The sequence below is a fragment of the Corythoichthys intestinalis genome, chromosome 1 (genome assembly GCF_030265065.1).
Source record: "Corythoichthys intestinalis isolate RoL2023-P3 chromosome 1, ASM3026506v1, whole genome shotgun sequence".
Classification (NCBI taxonomy): Eukaryota; Metazoa; Chordata; class Actinopteri; order Syngnathiformes; family Syngnathidae; genus Corythoichthys; species Corythoichthys intestinalis.
In genome coordinates this window covers 56,537,903-56,558,011 of record NC_080395.1, presented here as the reverse complement: position 1 = coordinate 56,558,011, position 20,109 = coordinate 56,537,903, and the positions used below count along the sequence as shown (strand labels likewise).

At 38.0% G+C, this 20,109-nt stretch overlaps 1 protein-coding gene across 1 annotated transcript in view; it reads right to left on the bottom strand.

The window, feature by feature from the left end:
• Positions 1 to 20,109, bottom strand: part of LOC130913588 (protein kinase C-binding protein NELL1-like) — a 308,184-nt gene that overhangs the window by 47,876 nt on the left and 240,199 nt on the right. The window contains exon 15 of the mRNA XM_057832310.1: positions 9,087 to 9,182. Coding sequence (XP_057688293.1) covers positions 9,087 to 9,182 — 96 coding nt within the window. The remainder of the gene's footprint in view (positions 1 to 9,086; positions 9,183 to 20,109) is intronic.

Here is a 20,109-nt window from a genome sequence, read left to right as displayed (position 1 = left end):
TCACGTCAGCCGGTGCTCCCGGGTCTGGGAACGGGCTCGCACGGCGCTCCAACGGGCTTCGCAAGCAACGTGTGTCCAGGCCAACCGCCGTCGCATGCCAGCGCCCGTTTACACCGTGGGCCAGAAGGTTTGGCTCGCGGCCAAGTCCCTGCCTGTGAAGACTGGATCGGCTAAGCTGACCCCCCGGTTTGTAGGCCCGTACGAAATTGTAAAGGTGGTGAACCCTGCAGCCGTGCGCCTCAGGCTCCCTCGTCATTTCCGCGTCCATCCCACGTTCCACGTCTCCCAGGTCAAGCCTGTTTCTTCATGTCCTTTGTCCCCCCCTGTTCCGCCCCCTCCTCCGCCTCTGTCGGTCGATGGGGGTCCTGCGTACCAGGTGCGGCGCCTGTTGGACGTCCGTCGCCGCGGCCGGGGGCTTCAGTACCTCGTCGACTGGGAGGGCTATGGTCCTGAGGAGCGCTCTTGGGTCCCATCCCGGTGGGTGCTGTCTCGGGCTCTCATCCGGGATTTCCACCGCGCCCATCCCGGTGCTCTCCGTCGGACGCCAGGTGGCGCCCGTGGGAGGGGGGGTCCTGTTAGGGCCTCCGCGCCTCCTTCCTGAGCCCTGCCTCAGGTGAGGGGATTTTGCCTGATTACAGGTCTGATGTCAGATGGGTGGAGCGGCCACAGCTGTGGGCAATTACCATCAGCCAGCTTTAAAAGCCCAGCGGACGCACCACCACATCGCCCGATCAACTCGTCTGTTACTCACGTCAGTTGTATCTCGCATTCCTTACATGATATCTTTGCTCACTGGCTCACGACTACCTTGCTTTCGCCCCAGGTCCTGTTTTCTGCGCGCCCCTCGTCGGATTCCACGCCTGCCTCCCTTCCGAGCTTCCTCGTCAGCTCAACTACCCCGAGCCAAGCAAACTTCCACCCGCCACGCTCTTCTCGCGATTGCTAATAAAATACTGCTCGCCAGAAGTTGTCTGCATTGGGATCCCTTCCTGCTCACGCACAACCTAACATAAAATATGATACAAACAAAAGTGTGATGCCTTTTCACAGTAACGATAAAGACTAAACTTAACATATATATAAATATTTTTTTTTTTATGTGTTGTGTATAATTTAACAGCATCACATAGCGAGGCAATCAAATTTGTTTGGTGACACAGCTGTAGTCCTGAATCTCATTAAATTATGCAGATGTATTTGACTTTTGTGCAGGCAGCATGAGTTCAGTTCCCGCTCAGTTATGAATGTGAGTGTGGAGGTGAATGAGCATGGTTGTGAGTCTGGGTCGTCCTTATTTGTGCCCTAGGGCTGATTGTTGATCAGTCCAGGGTATCGTCTGCTTTTGGTCCAAAGTCAGCTGAGGGAGGTTCCAGATCAATGCGACACTGAACAGGACAAGCGGAATAAAAAAATCGATACAAGGATGGATGAAGTGCTCCTGAATTTATAAGTGACAGAAGATACAAATTTAAATTCACAGCCTGATTATACATTTGTCAATATGCTACAGAATAAAAAAACGTTGGCTCTTCGAAAATCAATATTTTCTGTGGCATAATATAATTAAAAAATATTCCAACTAATTTAGGCTATTGATGGCAGAAACAAGAGGTGTCAACATGCAGACACAAAACATATTAGGGTGTGCTTATTTAAAAGAAAAAACACATAGAAAAAAAAAAATCATAAATTTAGAAAATAATCAAATCTTACCAATTTATGCCATTTGTGCACAAATATGCACATCATAAGCTTTGATATGACAGTGAAGTGGGTTATGTCACAATACTTTTCCCGAGTCACGATTATTAAAGATTACATGTTTTCTTAACTTCACATTGTAATTTCTAATTCACCAATAGAAACGGGTTCAAAAAATGCTCGAAAAGGGTTTTGGCTTTTCCCTGCTTTTACTGCACACAGATCTTGCACAACAGGAGTTGATGAGCCCGTCAGGAAGAGTTCAGGAATAAATTGTTACGACGTGTTGAAAAGGAATTTAATTGAGTTAATGGCTGTAAAAGTGTGTGCAGCAGGGTTTCAGAGGGGACATATCCATAAAGTTGAAGGGACATATCGTCTGGCATGACAACTATGCCCATAATTATATATAGGAGTAAATCATATAAAGGAATAAAGGGCTGACTACTGCCATTGCAGTGTGCTGAGTCTAGCAGTGCAATTATAGTATCATTAGTTCATGATGCACCTCATTTGAATACCCAAAGGAACCGCATAGCTTTTTCTGCATTCTTTTATTTTTTATTTATTTATTTCATTTATTGTGTTCATTCCTGTAACATACAAAATGTTGCCACACCTCTGCCATTATCTTATTTGTCTTTAAAAATAAATAAATACATGATTTAACTTGGGTACAATATGCCATTAACATCTTCATCATCATCATCTCCATTTCCTGGTATGAAACTCACTGGACGGGAGGAGCAGAAATAAAACAGTGACTCCCAAGGACAGTGAATAAAATAGAAATGTAATGGGAAAAAAAATGTCCCCAGAATCCTGAAACTTTATCCCTTAATCAACTACACGTGAGTGGTTATAGTCATCACCACACTTCTTAAAAATGTAAAGCTTGTCGATCACTGAAAGTTACAACCTCATTCATTAATTTGGTCATTCAGATAATACCATACTTGAAATATTATTGTTCACTCATGCATACAAGCAGTAATTGTTTTATGAACAACAGCATGAAGTCGGGCGAAATTAAAATCCCCCGTTGTCCAAATCAAATCATAGTAAAATGACTCCTGATGACAGTCAAAGACTTTATAAAAGACAAATGACAAAAAGACATTTGGGTCAAGCACTTGGAAACTGTGATTTTGTTTGTGTTGTTGGCACATTATGCAGTACAGTAATAATACATGTCAGATGCCTTGAGGGGTGCCCTCTATCGTTTCCCCAGGACATAGATGAACTCTTGTGACTGACTGATGGCAGAAAGGCAATCTTTATTTCAACAAATACATAGCTGACTAAGTGTGATGTCAGCAGAGGAACTCCCCTCCAAAATATAATTGAAGTAAATTGTGAGTATAACACATCTACATTGACAAAATTGTAAAATATCGAAAAACATTCTAGAAGAAAGTATTGAATACATGCAACGTATTTTTTAGGTTCTGTTGACAAATGTGAATGAACAAACAACCAGCAAATAAAGGCTGCTGCTGTGAAGGCTGACAAAGCGGCAAACTTGAGGCAGTCACTGACTCTAGCTCAGGATTAACAACAATAGCTCTTTTAACAATGTTGTCACACTGTATAATTACCATTGAGGTCTTGACAGTGGAGGAACTTCTGAAATTAAAACTGGAAGTCAATGGGGCAGTTTACATGGTGACTCCAAGAATACGACAAATTTCATATTTGCATATATATGGTTCCGTCTCCATTTGAACAATGTCGTAATTCCGCGTGAAAACGATGTAGTATTCATGCCAGGCCTAAGGAGGCAGTGCAGATTTACAAGGCGACAGCCAATGATGCACTTTGCAACCAACAACCTCCTCAGCCCAGAAGACAACATACCCGCCCATTATAAGCAATGGCATTTTTTCTTTTGCTCCAAAAGGGCACAAAAATGGAAACATTAAACATATTTTAATTAAAAATAAAAGAGCAAATTAAACCCGACGTTCAGCCACGTTTGCTGTTTTTAATGTTTAGTTGCAGCGCTGCGCACGCTGAATGTGACGTGTGCGAGTGTTGACGTCATTGGCGTGAGAGCTTTCCATTGATATGGTTGTGGAGCAAGCCCCCGCAATCGAATCCTTCCACTTTGGAGCCCGGATTCAAAGGTTTGCGTCTTCGCCTTCCGTTTTCGCCGACACCATATAAGCGAGGCCATTCTTCAACATACAGTGCTCGCCAAAAGTATTCAATTCTGTCAGATAATGCTGCAGATAATTTCTCCCAGAAAATGATTGCAATTAAAAATGCTTTGGTAGAAATATCTTCATTTATTTTTTTGCAATGAAAAAACACGAAAGAGAATGAAAAGAAAAAATTATTATAATTTTATACAAAACTCCAAAAATGGGCCGGACAAAAGTTTTGGCACCCTCAGCCTAATACTTAGTAGCACAACCTTTAGACAAAATAATTGCGAACAACCGCTTCCGATATCCATCAATGAGTTTCTTACAATGCTGTGCTGGAATTTTAGACCATTCATCTTCGGCTAACTGCTCCAGGTCGTTGAGATTTATAGGGTGCCTTCTCCAAACTGCCATTATTTGATCTCTCCACAGGTGTTCAAGGTCTGGACTCATTGCTGGCCACTTTAGAAGTCTCCAGTGCTTTCTCTCAAACCATTTTCTAGTTCTTTTTGAAGAGTGTTTTGGGTCATTGTCTTGCTGGAAGACACATGACCGCTGAGGGAGACCCAGCTTTCTCACATTGGGCCCACATTATGCTGCAAAATTTGTTGATCGTCTTCAGACTTCATAATGCCGTGCAGACGGTCAAGCAGTCCAGTGTCAGAGGCAGAAAAGCAACCCCAAAACATCAGGGAACCTCCGCCATGTAAGAATGTGGGGACCGTGTTCTTTTCTTTGAAGGCCTCATTTTTTCCCTGAAAACTCTATGTTGATGCCTTTTCCCAAAAAGCTCTACTTTTGTCTCATCTGACCGGAGAACATTCTTCCAAAATGCTTTTGGCTTTCTCAGGTAAGTTTTGGCAAACTCCAGCTTGGCTTTTTGTATGTCTCTAGGTCAGAAGTTGGGTCTTCCTGGGTATCCTATCATAGAGTCCCTTTTCATTCAGACGCCGACGGAACGTACGGGTTGACACTGTTGTACCCTCGGACTGCAGGACAGCTTGAACTTGTTTGGATGTTAGTCAAGGTTCTTTATCCACCATCTGCACAATCTTTCGTTGAAATCTCTCGTCAATTTTTGTTTTCCGTCCACATCTAGAGAGGTTAGACACAGTGCCATGGGCTTTACACTTATTGATGACACTGCACACGGTAGATACAGGAACATTCAGGTCTTTGGAGATGGCCTTGTAGCCTTGAGATTGCCCATGCTTCCTCACAATTTTGTTTCTAAGTCCTCAGACAGTTCATTGGTCTTCTTTTTTTTTCTCCATGCTCAATGTGGTACACACAAGGACACAGGACAGAGGTTGAGTTAACATTAATCCATTTTAACTGGCTGCACAAGTGATCTAGTTATTGCCACCACCTGTTATGTGCAACAGGTAAGTAACAGGTACTGTTAATGACACAAATTAGAGAAGCATCACATGATTTTTCAAAGGGTTTCAATACTTCGAGTTTTGTGTAAAGTGATAATGATTTCATTTCACCCCCCATTCTTTTTTGTGTTTTTTCATTGCAAGCAAAATGAATGAAGGTATTAATACCAAAGCATTTGTAATTGCAATCGTTTTCTGGGAGAAATTGAGTATTATCTGGCAAAATTGCAGGGGTGCCAATACTTTTGGCAAGCACTGTAGTCATTGCACCTTGGTGTCGCAGAGTCGCCATGTAAACAGCCCCAATCATTCAATTACTTATTTATTTATTTATTTTAAATAAAATAAAATATATAAGCTTATTTGTGTGTTGCAGCTGTTATCAAGCCTTCAAAAGTATCAAAAAAATAAAGATTAAAACAAAAAACGAAGCTGAAAAAAGGCTGATTATTCACATGAAGTCTTTGAATTCTGTTTAGCGATAAATTAAAATTTTGACTTATTTATGGAAACGGGGTTTTCAGATTAACAGTGACTTGGCTGGACATTACATCAACCATTTATGCTAGCACGACAAATCAATGGTGACATATGAAAAAAGTAATATGCACACAGATGCACACAATGCGCCTCATTCCTATACAAATGGTGAATGACTAGTTTCTTTCTTGTTTGATGTCTCCTCTTTAGAGAGGTTAGATACATTGTGAACATAGATAAAACAATAATCAGACTTTGTGTGAGAGTATTTAGCAATTTAATGAGCTAAAATCTAAATATCATAGTTTAATGTTTTCGAATGATATTTTGACAAAGCACTTATGTTGTTTGTTGTCGCTTTATTTTGCTGTATTGGAAGACCACAGCTTCATTCATTCACCTATCTCTCCTTTGATTCTTTCTTTTTTCTTCTTATACTCCAGAGAGCTGAGCTCACTGTATGCCTTGTTATTGCCTTCATAAAAGTATGTGATGTTTCTGTTTTTTGTGTGCTTTTCTATGAGGAACTGAAAACATGAGACAACCTGGCAGTGGTGGCCCTAATTACTGTTTAGGTGGATAGTCGATAAATGTAGATAACTTACCACTACTAACACTCGATCCATCTTTGTCACACGGCTAGAGGAAAAAAAGGAGCAGTTTTACATTTATCTCTATTTTCTTCTATTAGAAACCACTTACTGTAGTTCCTTCTGAATGGCATCATTTCTCTTTCCATCAGAGGGTTTCCCAAAGGGAGGGGGCTGATTGTTTTTTTCTTTCTTTTCATTTTTGTTTTCTTTTTTTTTTACAGTTTGAAAGGTGAAGGGCTTCAATTTTTAGTTTATCTGTGAATTAACTCGTGCAGTTACAATAATCGCTGAACTCTCAGGAGATTCCCTTAGCTCATGCAGTTTTACATTTCTGTCCAAGTCCTACTAACCTACTAAATCACCATTAGGGAAAATATCACATGAATATGCTCCATGTCAATCTGCACAAAGTTGAGGTTTGCTGCTGCTGCACAGTTTGTTTTTGAATGCCAGTGTACAAGAATATTAGAACTCATTTCATTGCAGAAGAAGTGAACCAAAGGGATATTGTGCAGGCTGCAGTCACTGTCATGGAGCTAATAATTTTTCAAAGTCTGCCCTATAAAATGATTATAAATGAATAAATAATAAACTCAGGCACTCTTTACAGAAGACTTACTCTGCCAGTTTTGTGTTGCCTGATAGGGTGTTTTTCGACTATATGGGTATTATACTGTATCTAAAAGTTTTTTTTTTTTTTTTTTTTAAGTATTAGAATTAATGATTTGGAGATGAAATGAGCATATTTTCTAAAAGGCTTCACAATGTAATGTATCAAATACCATAAATAAACATTTGTCAACATTTCCAAAGTCTGAAACAACTTCCCTTTGAATTTGTCACGTCCCGGAAGTCTTGTTAATGTTTTTTGTCGGTTCATGTCAGATTCTTTTATTTTGGTAGTTGCGTGCCTCCTTGGGCTAACTTTACTTCCTGCTCTTGCCAATCAGGCTGATCATGTCCACCTGTGACCCTCTGTATAACTAGCCTGCTTCTAACCTTGCCCGGTGTCGGTTTGTCTGCTATCCTGCCACGTCCTATGCCACATCCTTGTGTAAGCCCTTTTTTGATCACGATTCATGTTTTTGAACCCATGCCTTTTTGTTTCTTGAAGAAGTAACTCATTTTATTGATGTCCAGCTGTTGATGTGAATTTTTGTTGATTGATGTCCAGCTGTTGCTGTGAATTTTTTTTTACATTTTTGAACTCTACTAATTGGAGAATAAACACTTTGTCTGAGCACAACTATCGAGCATTTGGGTCCTTGGTGCATCCTTGTCAGAATTAGTTCCAGCATTTAAATTTTTTAAATCTCTTGTGTTCCACATATTTTTATTTAGATTTACTGCACATACTGTACAATGTAGAACAGCCATACAGTCCCTGACGTACATGAACAAAAGAGATCCGAATGTACAAATGACAGCAAAACTCAGCAACAAAGGAATTCATTTAATCTCAACTGCAACATTCTTTTACTGAAACGTGCAATTAAAAGAGATCCCATGGTGAGACATTCTCCGAAGCAAAAAGTGGAAGTGTCGCTGTCATTTTTAATTTTTTTTTTTACTTTATTTTATTAATATGATGCGTAATACATGTTTTTGGATAGTTATTTTGAGATTTAGGAGGTGTTTAAAGGTACCTAAAGGGATAATTCCAACATAAGTGGAAATTCGGGTTACGTCGCCACCATAGCAGCGGAACTCGCTCGTACGCCAGGGACTACCTGTATTTTCACAACTCAATGGGTGCATGTCCGTCACTGCTTATAGTTCACCTGAAACGAGTGATTGAGTTCTGCCCAGTGCATTAAAGTCCTATTTAAACTGCCCGTTTTTCCTCCATCTCCTTTTGAGGACTTGAACATTTTCATATTAAAACTCTTAAATGTCATATTCACAGCAACAGAAGTGAGACATTAATTTATCAATTGACTAGCTGCTAACACAGTGAGATTATGTGCAACCACTCAGTATGTAGCATACTGAAATTTATTATGAAAACGTTCGGGAAGCGTAGCATGAGTATTTTTTTTTCTACGAGTATGTTTTTGGGAGGGGGACCCTCCACTATATGGCACCCTGGGCAACTACCTAGCTTGCCTATGCTGAGGGCCGGTACTACAAAGGAGGGCATAGTAACTTATTTGCCAAAGCTTGTTGTCCCTTGCAAAATACAATATACAGTATATAAGGTAATAATGAGTCAAAATAAAGGCAGGCAATGAAGGCAGTTAAAACAAAACTGAGTGTGACCCCAAGGCGAACAAAAGCGAAACATTTGAGAAAAGGAAGACAGAAAAGCCACAGGGACATATAGAACAAGAAAGCAGATGATGCTGGTTTCACGCTATCAACTTCATAGAAGCAGCTGAGGGAAGTTTAAAGGAAAATTCCTGTATGATACATAATGCCCAAGCAAGAGCCTTAAGTTCAAAATCATCAAACACGAGCGCTCGACTACACTAGAAAATGGGAGCTGGTCCCTCTCATCCAATATCAGTACTCTCTGACCTCACGCAAGTTCTGAATAAATGAGCACAAATTCCTGCTTCAAATAGGGGAGGCAACACTTTATTTCTTTTCATTTCAATGACTTAACGGTCTAATTAACTCATTTTCAAACACATTGTTTCCATACGGACTTGGAGAAGTTACTTGATTTGAAACATGCAGTGTAAAGGAACATGTCAGCAATGCATTTTCACATCCTTAACTGACTGTGGCTAAAACAGGATTACTGAGCCGTGACCACTACACTGTATCATCTTTGGTCTTACCTGTCTCACAATAGTGTCCTGTGAATCCTGAAGGACAAACACATGTGTTGGGAGACACACATGTCCCGCCACTACGGCACCCCTCCTCACAGAAAGCTGCAAAGATTGAGAGAAAAAAAATAATTTAGGGTTTGCGGAAAGGAATAAGTGTAAGAATCCTTTTAGGAATTTAAATATATATAAACACTGACAAGTTTTTCAGACATGCAACCAAATGTCAAAACAGACTGAACATAACTCCAATTTGTAAAGATCAGAAACTTATGTTTTAATGTGTAGTCAAGATTAATAACTTGGATAAAAGAAAATTGTCCAGCCTACTGACTGATTCATTTTAACATGGAGAGTTTGGTTTTGATCAATAACCATTTGCACAAATTCAGCTTGAAGCATTCATAATTTGGCGTATCCACTGTTCAATAATTGCAACAATCTGAAAGGCCTGTGCTTCATTGAGCACATGGTGAAGTGTTTTGGAGTATACTAGTACAAGGTGCGATTCTTCCACATAACAGCAAATTGTTAACAGCTAACTCCATATAACACCAAGCATATTGTCTTTACGAAATGTAGTAGACATTTTTGTTCTTCCTCGAGATACACAAGATAAGGCGTATACTGTACAGTATGTCAGGCATTCATAATTTACCCCCACCCCACCAAAAAAAAGCGGAAGAAGAAGACCTAATTCAACAAGTTAATTAAATGTCTTGAATGTTTCAAAACTTAAATAATAATACAAGTGGAAGGATGAGAACTTTATGAACTGAACCATTTAGTATACATACTGTATATGTGTACGTGTGTATGTGCATAATGTATACGTATACATTACAATAGTATGTGAGAACCAATCAAATTTTGAGGTGTGATCAGAGTTTAATGCAAATATTATATACAGAGATCCCTCGCCACTTTGTGCTTCGAAATTTGCGGTTTCAGTTATTCGTGGATTTTTGAGTTAATGTATAAGGCTACCTTGACTGCTATGCATTGTGTCATCTTCATCGAAGGGCACAGGTGTTTCTTCATCCTCATCATTGTCAGTCAAGGAAGGAGCCACTGGAGTCTAATGTGTTATTTTATTTTTTTTAAATGTCAAGGTATATGCATGTATCTATGTGCAAATCATTGTTTTCTTATATATATATATATATATAATGGCGGAAAACACTCAGGTGACTTGAAGTTCTGCTCTGAGACCCTCAACTTTCAAAATTGTCCAGAATGCATGTGTGATACATCATTGGAAAGCTTAAAATCTCAATTTTCTGGGGGAACAAAAGTTTTGAACAGGAAGGCATTTAAAAAAAAACAAAAAAAACATTTTTGAACAGCAAAACCCTAATTCGAGGCAAGAGCATGCGAGAGCAGAATTAAAGACGCCACGATTTTAACGAGATATTATCGCGTACTTACCTTGTTTCGATCCAAAAACTCCATGTAGCATGTATCACCGAATGTCAAGACACAGCTGTGAATGGCCACAGCCGGATTTTTATTTTATTTTATGGGTGAAACATTGTGATATAACAAGGATCGTGATGCAGAAATCGTAGACAACAAAGAGTGGTTGAGATTCTCTTATTCATATAGTCACCCTTTTAAACGTTATTTTTCAATTTTTTTTTTTTTTGTTTGGATCGATTATTTATCATCTAACATATCGGGGAAAATGCGACAGTAACAAAAAAAAAATTAAGCGATAGTTATGAGGTAGATATCTGTGACTGTTTTACAGACGCCAAATTTTTCATTGTGACGTAATTCGTTTAAAAGTTTAAAATATGCGAGTGAATAATTTTTAAGTCGTTTTTTTTTTTTTTTTTTTAAAACGAAATATTAGACGTCAATGATTCTAAGCTGAAAATGACAGACATTTTGAATTATAAATATAATCACTCACCTTCTTAATATGGCTACATTGAAACAAAACCGGTTGTGCGACGTCTGTAAATGGGGGTTTTCAGGGCAAAACGGACAAATTAAAAATAGTTCAGGGGCTTAGTGCGCCATGAATCTGCTATGGCAGCATATAGACATATTTTTCTATCAAACACCACAGTTCTTTTGGCTTTTTTTTTTTTTTTTTTTTAATTATACTTTATACTTACGTTTATAGGCTCCGCCGATTTTTGGTTTTTGCGAAACGGCGAAAAACAAAGGATCACTGTAAATAATATATATATATATATATATATATACCGTTGTGGTCAAAATTTTACATACACTTGTGAAGAACAATGTTATGGCTCTCTTGAGTTTCCAGTTATTTCTACAACTCTGATTTTTCTCCGATAGAGTGATTGGAACAGATACTTCTTTGTCACTAAAAACATTCATGAAGTTTGGTTCTTTTATGATTTTATTATGGGTGGGTTAACAGAAAAAGTGATCAAATCTGCTGGGTCAAAAATATACATACATGGATCTGAAAAAGCGAATCATTGACTTGAACAAGTCAGGAAAGTCACTTGGAGTCATTTCAAAGCAGCTGCAGGTCCCAAGGGCAACAGTGCAAACAATTGTTTGTAAGTATAAAGTGCATGGCACTGTTTTGTCACTGCCACGATCAGGAAGAAAACGCAAGCTATCACCTGCTGCTGAGAGAAAATTGGTCAGGAGGGTGAAGATTCAACCGAGAATCACCAAAAAGCAGATCTGCCAAGAATTAGAAGCTGCTGGAACACAGGTGTCAGTGTCCACAGTCAAGCGTGTTTTGCATCTCCATGGATTGAGAGGCTGCTGTGCAAGAAGGAAGCCCTTGCTCCAAAAGCGGCACCTTAAGGCTCGACTGAAGTTTGCTGCTGATCACATGGACAAAGATAAGACCTTCTGGAGGAAAGTTCTGTGGTCAGACGAAACAAAAATCGAGCTGTTTGGCCACAATGCCCAGCAATATGTTTGGAGGAGAAAAGGTGAGGCCTTTAACCCCAAGTACACCATGGCTACCGTCAAGCACGATGGTGGTAGTATTATGCTGTGGGGCTGTTTTGCTGCCAATGGAACTGGTGCTTTACAGAGAGTAAATGGGATTATGAAGAAGGAGGATTACCTTCAAATTCTTCAAGATAACCTAACGTCATCAGCCCGAAGATTGGGTCTTGGGCACAGTTGGGTTTTCCAACAGGACAATGACCCCAAACACACATCAAAAGTGGTAATGGAATGGCTAAAGCAGGCTAGAATTAAGGTTTTCGAATGGCCTTCCCAAAGTCCTGACTTAAACCTCATTGAGAACTTGTGGACAATGCTGAAGAAACAAGTCCATGTCAGAAAGCCATCAAATCTAACTGAACTGCACCAATACTGTCAAGAGGAGTGGTCAAAGATTCAACCAGAAGCTTGCCAGAAACTTGTGGATGGCTACCAAAAGCGCCTAATTGAAGTGAAAATGGCCAAGGGACATGTTACCAAATATTAGCACTGCTGTATGTATATTTTTGACCCAGCAGATTTGATCACTTTTTTCTGTTCATCCATAATAAAGTCATAAAAGAACGAAACTTCATCAATGTTTTTTGTGACAAAGAAGTATCTGTTCCAATCACTCTATCGGAGAAAAATCAGAGTTGTAGAAATAACTGGAAACTCAAGAGAGCCATGACATTATGTTCTTCACAAGTGTATGTAAACTTTTGACCACAACTGTACACATATCTATCTATCTATCTATCTATCTATCTATCTATCTATCTATCTATCTATCTATCTATCTATCTATCTATCTATCTATCTATCTATCTATCTATCTATCTATCTATCTATCTATCTATCTATCTATCTATCTATCTATCTATCTATCTATCTATCTATCTATCTATCTATCTATCTATCTAAAATGTATATTGAAGTGATTTCTTACTTTGAAAAAGTCTATTCTTATGAGCCTGATTGCTTCGGTACTAATAACCCTCACACTGAAATATTAATTACACGTATATTGACTCAATCCATCCCCATCCCTAATTATCGTTTCGCCACCATCAGCATTATGCTGCCTGTCTTTTCCAACTAATGACTTTCAAACATGGGGAGCTGAAACACAAATGACCATCGTAATACTTTTGATTCATTATTAAGTGTTTCTATATGCAACTAATGAATTGGGCTCCAGTAAAATTAATGTTCAGGCTTCATTAAGTTTTGTGATTTTCAATATGTATGCTATTTTGTTCATCAAGTGATGAAGTCTTAATTATGGCAATCTGTCTTCACCCTGCCTCCTCATTTTCTTTATGAGCCTAAGGACATTCAGTATCGCTGTTGTTGTAAGGTAAAATATGTCTTAATTTGACACATTTTTAGGGAGCTGGGGTAATTTAAATTGTTTATTGTATTATATTGACAGTGTGTACTGTATTATAATATTATTATTTTGCTAATTAGAAAATTTGATGTAATTGAAGCATAAAAGTGCAATGAAGGTACACAAATTTTAAAATTTGAATGATCTTATATACAGTATGTATGTGGGCATTGTCAAAATGGTAGCAAAGTTTACAAAAAAAGTTCTGTTGGACATAGTATGGTTTGGCTTGCCATCTCATTATCTATTTTGGTAGAATATTTCAATTAAGGCCTTTTCACACTAGTGGCAGTCCGGTGTGAAAGGGTGCGCGGCAATCCATTCATTGTGTATGTGGGAGTTGGCTTCCTGACAGCTGTTTTGGACAAAGTGGCAAGTCTTGCGTGAATTTTCTTCAAAGAGCGGGGCCCAAAATAGAAATTTGCTCTATTTTTACAGTGTTGCCACTCTGACTTCAACAACGCATCCAATGGAGAAGGGAGGTTATACTAAAATCTGTGCTATCAGGCTGTTTGGCACACGGATACACAAAAATCATGGCCCAGGAAACCTTGATTAATGCCCCTTTTTTAAGTTTCACGAGCTGTGACTCTCACACCTCTCCTTGATATGCTAAATGATATCTCGATATGTGTTTATGTGGAAATTTCATTCACAAGCAGCAAAAACAAAATAAATTATTCCCCTTCTCACCGAAACTAGTAAAATTCTTTACACAGCTATTATTATCTTCCTTAAAATAGGAAAAGTTGCTGTTTTATTGTGCAACAATGAAAAATAAATCCATTGGTACTTGGGACTATTGTAAATATGCTTGCTGGAGTCCACCTGCATTTCACTTCTCGACAGCGTCTACATCAGCCTACCTGGACTTTAACTAACATGCGCTTTAAAGTGAGACAGTATGGGTGAGTATTTTTTTAACATCTGTAATTCCCGACATACAGTATGCCCCAATTTCTCCTCTTAGAATATTTCCTGGACTCCATTTCCATTTTACCTGACCAAAAACCCTGCTATGGCAAAGAATAACCTTTGCTAACGGAAGCTAGAGACCGCCTTCATTGTCACTCCTATGACCTCCTGTTAAACCATCTCAATGCATAAGTGAGCCTGTTGCTGACTCGTGACTTCTGAAGACATGCTTATACTCACAGATTTGCTATTTGAGTTTCCCATTATGGGCCTAGATTGCTTTCCAGTGGGTGGTGAGAACGAAATCACTCCACTATGTGCCATAGCTAACAGCCCTGTTCACGGTCATTGGGCATCTAAGGAGCCATCTCAGAATTATCGTTGAAGTGAACAGTGAAAGCCAATGGGTAATCCGGCAATTGCAAGAAAAATCAAAAGTGCATTTTAATTAGAACATGGAAGAGGACTCAGCTAATCATGGGCTTCCTCAGTTGCACAACTCAGTGATGTGAGATGTTAATGCTTTGTTAGTCTTTTAATAATGACACCACAATAAAGTTTTTTTCATCTGTGTTTTTATTTCCTTTTTTAATTTTTTTTTTTTTTTTTAATTTTTTATTTTTAAGAGCAGAGGTTTGATAGAACCCTGTTTTGTGTTGGTCACTACAATGAATGTACAAGGTCTATTATAAATAACTATATATTCCTCTTGTTTCCTATATTTTTATTTCTTATTTTAGTTAGACTGTTATACTTATGATGTCCAGCCGATTAATAAAAGAGCAAAGATTGCGGTTTTGAAGTGGTTCTGAAAAGCCGAGAGTGTGACATTTGTCCCAAAAAAATTTCGGCAACAATCTTAATCTACACCTCTAACCTATCCATCTAGTCTTGTGAAAAAAAATTGTCGACGCCGGTACAATGGAAGATTTGCCGCACTCAGGTCAGCCTGTTTTTTTTTTTTTTTTTTGTTGCCATACTAGAATAAAGTGTAATTGCACATTTACTCAGTGGGTGGCAGTGGCGCTTTCGTTTTCAGAGTGTGCGCAGTATTCTTCCACCAAACAAGAGCACACAGCATAGAGCATGAGTTATGAAGTGCATTGAACAAACCCTTCCGCGACATCATGAAAAAATGTTTGACAGGGATGTCAGAAATGTCTCTCGAAAGCTGAGAAAATATGACGAAGCATATGCAGTGTTTGGCTTCAGTGGGAGTTGAGGAAAGACCCGTATGTTTACTGAGTCCAAAAATGTTGGCAGCTGACGGCATGAAGCCAAATCAGTAATAACTATAAGTAATAGTTTGGTAAAATTAAAAAAATACAGCCTATACAGGGTTCAGGTTTAGGGTTAGGGTTTGTTAAATTAAACATTTATAATTTCTTAGTTAAGGGACACATGTCCTACACTTTACAATAAGGGTCCAAAAAGCATTCAGTAATGGTAAATAAAGGTTAAGGGGGGAACTTAAGCATTTATAATTTCTTAGTTAAGGGACACATGTGCTACACTTTACAATAAGGGTCCAAAAAACATTCAGTAATGGTTAGTTAATTAACCCTTTAAGGTCTGGGCCTATTTTGTCTTATTTTGCATGCCTTTGAAGTTGCCTTTATATTTCAAAGAAAGAATTGTTTACGATGGCCTGGTTTGGTCCCTTTTTTTGTGACACCTTGAACTTCATGTCCAAACTGTTGTTTCCTTTACTGACCAATTATAAATCATCATTTTGGGCCCAAAAAGATGAAAAATTCCAAAATCGTTTTGTCAAAATTTTTAATATTGATGTCCAATTGACAACCAAACATGCGTAACGAACTGTTTTGAAACTTTGTAATATTTATTCAACATGTTAGGATGAACATTCAACCAAAAAAACTTAGAATAAATAGTCTTATATTTGACAATTCAACATAAACAACAGGTATAGCCATAGGCGTTTTTTGCCTTTATACATGCTCTAGTCAAAACAGGTTATATACAGCAGACCAAACAGTGAAGAACAGTGAAACAATATACCATCTAACACAAAAAGTGTTTAGAGGCCATCTCTATATGAGTTTAGATATTGCGGCCCATCACCTGATGAAAACTATGTACACACAATCAAGCTTCTTGAACACACATTTATATACACAAATTGAGAAGACTGATTGTGGGAAAAATATATATATATATAACATTGGGAAAAAAAGTATTTTCAAAAATATTTACAATAAATAAGTTAAATTTTTTTCAGGCATGCCACTCCGAAAAGCAGTTTCGTCCTGGAATTAGACACAGGGCTACATCACACAGCCCACACTTCCATGGGGTGTCGGTCCTCTTTCCACCCTTCCATTTTCATTTCACTTTACTTTCATTGTCACTATAAATGTACACGAAAAAAAGTCAGTATTTATGAAAATAATAAAGTATAAAATAAAAATATATACAGAAATAAATAATAATGGAAATCTATATGTATGACAATAGAAAGAATACCATAGCTGAATATGTGCTACATCCCTAATCTTCATATAGAAGGAAGACCACAAATTATACTTTGATCCAATATGCACATTTTATTATTATATACACAAACACACACTTATATTGCATCAAAATTAACTTTGTCTTGCAATATCAAAAGAAACTTTCAAAAGAAACTTTTTCAGCAGCATAAAAAAAAAAAAAAAAGTGGGTTGGCTTACCTCTGCTCGTCGATGGCGTCACCCACGTGTTCAAATCCGTCACTATCTTCACTCGAGGACTCTTCCGAAGAAGACGATGATGATGAATTTGGACCATCCTCTTCCTCACGTTGATCAAAAAGCACAATTGCTTGCGCTAAATTTAGTTATCCGTTCATTCTCAAAGTCACACAAAGTCGCTCGCTCGATTCAAACAGCCGTCGGTCGCCACCTCGCTGCTTCAGAACACTACTCCCTCTCGTTCGGTGGAACCTCGCACGGCAGTTATATTTAAAAAAAAAAAAAACGCATGTTGTGCTTCCACTGTGACTTCGAAAGGGTTCGTTTGATTTGTGTTTTTTTCATGGAGCTTCCGTTTTGAAAAAGGACAAGAAATGATGGAAATATAGACATAAACAAATTATCCATGCAGCGTTTTAATGTTTTTTTGAGAGGACAATAAAACTATAAAACTTAAATGACAATATCTCACGTTTTAGTTGGTCGACTGACTTCAAATAACAACGAGAGTAAACCGCAACTTCCGCACTTTAAAACGAGACCAACCAACGGCATGTGGGTGACGTAATTAAAACGCGAGGGCGCTTCAAAGACGACGTGCGCTGAGGACGCGCCGGCGCGTCCTTCGACTCTCAAGGGTTGATTAAGGTTAAGTAATACTTATGAGGTACCGGTATCTTCACGTGAAATAATACCATACTTAAGGTTTGGCTATAACATATAAAATATATAATACATTACTTAACATTAATTCACATATACTGTACATTAGTGCATTTTAAAAAAAAAGTTATTAATGTATACGGGTACTAGTAGTGATTATGTTGTTTTAAAATGAGAAACATTGGTATGATTTCACTTGAACGTACCTCATAAGTATTACTTAACCGGAACTAACCATTACTGAATGTTTTTTGGACCCTTATTGTAAAGTGTAGCACATGTGTCCCTTAACTAAGAAATTATAAATGCTTAAGTTAACAAACCCTAACCCTAAACCCGAACCCTATATAGGCCTATATATATTTTTAATTTTACCAAACCATTTGTTACTGTCTGGTTATGCATTAACTAATGCATTAACTAATGCATTAACCAATGCTTTAACTCATGTTAATTAATATAATAATAACTGTTAGATAAGCAATTATATTAATTATTGTAATGTTACTTAAACATTAGTTATTGTCTAAAAATGCATTAACTAATGTTAATTAAGGGACCCTTATTGTAAAGTGTTACCTATAATTATTTTATGGACAAAAGATATAATTTATAGTGGCGGCAGAAAGTTTGGGAGGGGGGGGTGCGAAACGTTTACTTATTCCTGGGTTAGGGGGTGTAACAGAAAATAATTGAGAAGCACTGGTTTATTCAGTCCCTCAAAGTGCATTGAACTTCACAGAGACCAAAAGGAGCTTTAATAAATGTAAGGTTTCATGTTGCAACAAATAAAGGATTTCAGCTTTCAAATGATTGTAAAAGAGAAAAATTGTGTAAGTATTAGCAAAATAAGTATCGTCCGTCCGTCCGTCCATCCACACATACATATATATACTAGCACCATTTAATCTATGAGCATCAACTACTGGAGTAAGACATGCTGCTATACATCAGTACAGGTGTTTCATGTCAGTATGAGCCATTGAGTTTACAATGAGTGAATAAATCAATACTTGTAAAGAAGCGCTTGGCTGCAAGTGGTTTGTAATGCTGGAGGGACAAACAGGCTCTGGAAACAATGCCTACTATGACTAAGGTCAGAGTCAGTGAGAATTGTACAGGTGTCTTGTAAAACTTACTGATGGCTTTGTTGGGGTATGCAGCCAGTGCAGTTCTACTGCCTTCATTAAACTCACCTTTTGGTGTTTGTTTAGAAGGAAAAAAAGAAAAGAAAAACGAACTAACCTCAAAAACACAGTCATAGTAAACATAAAAAAGGTTTTTAAAATTTAATGAAGCTAGATATAGAACATCGTCATCTGATACCTAACTGGTGTGTATCTGCTGCGGTGCATGGTAGCAGATCCACCCCAAAATCACACATCCTTTGCTACTGAAAACACATTTTTACAGTATATTTAAATATCACCAGTATTTCTTCACCAGTACATGAGGTATCCCCTTTGCTGTTTTCACTGCTAAGCTTTTTATTCAACAAAGTATATAATGTCTGTACTTTTATGACAAATAAAAGACTTGTGCCAGGTGGTCTACACGGATAAATGGTGGATTAAGGATGATTTTTACCATCATAATGCATCTGCAGATGGCTGGGAGGGCAGATGATCAATACAAATGACGTGGCCATTTATCTCCTTATGTGCCTTTTAGGGAGTTATTCATCTGTGAGGAGCCACCACACATTTCAATCAATTCAAGGGACTGGTTGTCTTCAATCAGCAGCCAATGATGGGACCCTATTTGAGTCTCCTAATGTACGTGCAATACATTCCTAGGTAGCAGAAATTTGTTTTTTAATAACTCTGAACACAACATGGAAAATAATATAATTTTAATCTATAGATCCCATGTTATACTTTATATCTTTTTGGAAACTGTTTAGGAAGCCAATTTTCTTCTGACAATATTCCAGTGCTCCATGTTAGGTTCATCACCAATTCAGTCAGGGGTGCATTCTTGTATAGGTTTGGTATGGAAGAACTAAAGACCCATGCCTTCAACTATATTTAACATATTTTCAACACACAGTGTATGTCAAATTACCGGTACCTTTAATGAAAAGGAAAAATAGTATACAGTGTAGTGTTTCAGAAGGCAGTGTGTTTAGGACAGTGCAGCAACACTAACAGCATTTAAAATATAAAGTTTGTACTGGAAATATTTTTTGTTTTCTTACAAAACAGCAGTTCTCAAAAATAATAAAAAGTGCGTTTAACTATTTGCAAATGATGCTCCATTGCAAGGAACTAGCCGTTTCAAACAAGCAGATGTCGCTTCTCAGCCACTACACGCTTTCATCATTCTAGTCTAAAACTGATGTCAAGTGTTAAATTGGGTTGGGTTGAGGTCAAAAGTCTGATAAACGTAGCTCTGTGTGAGAACGTCTTGATATCTTGGAGGATGGAGTTTAAATCTCAAC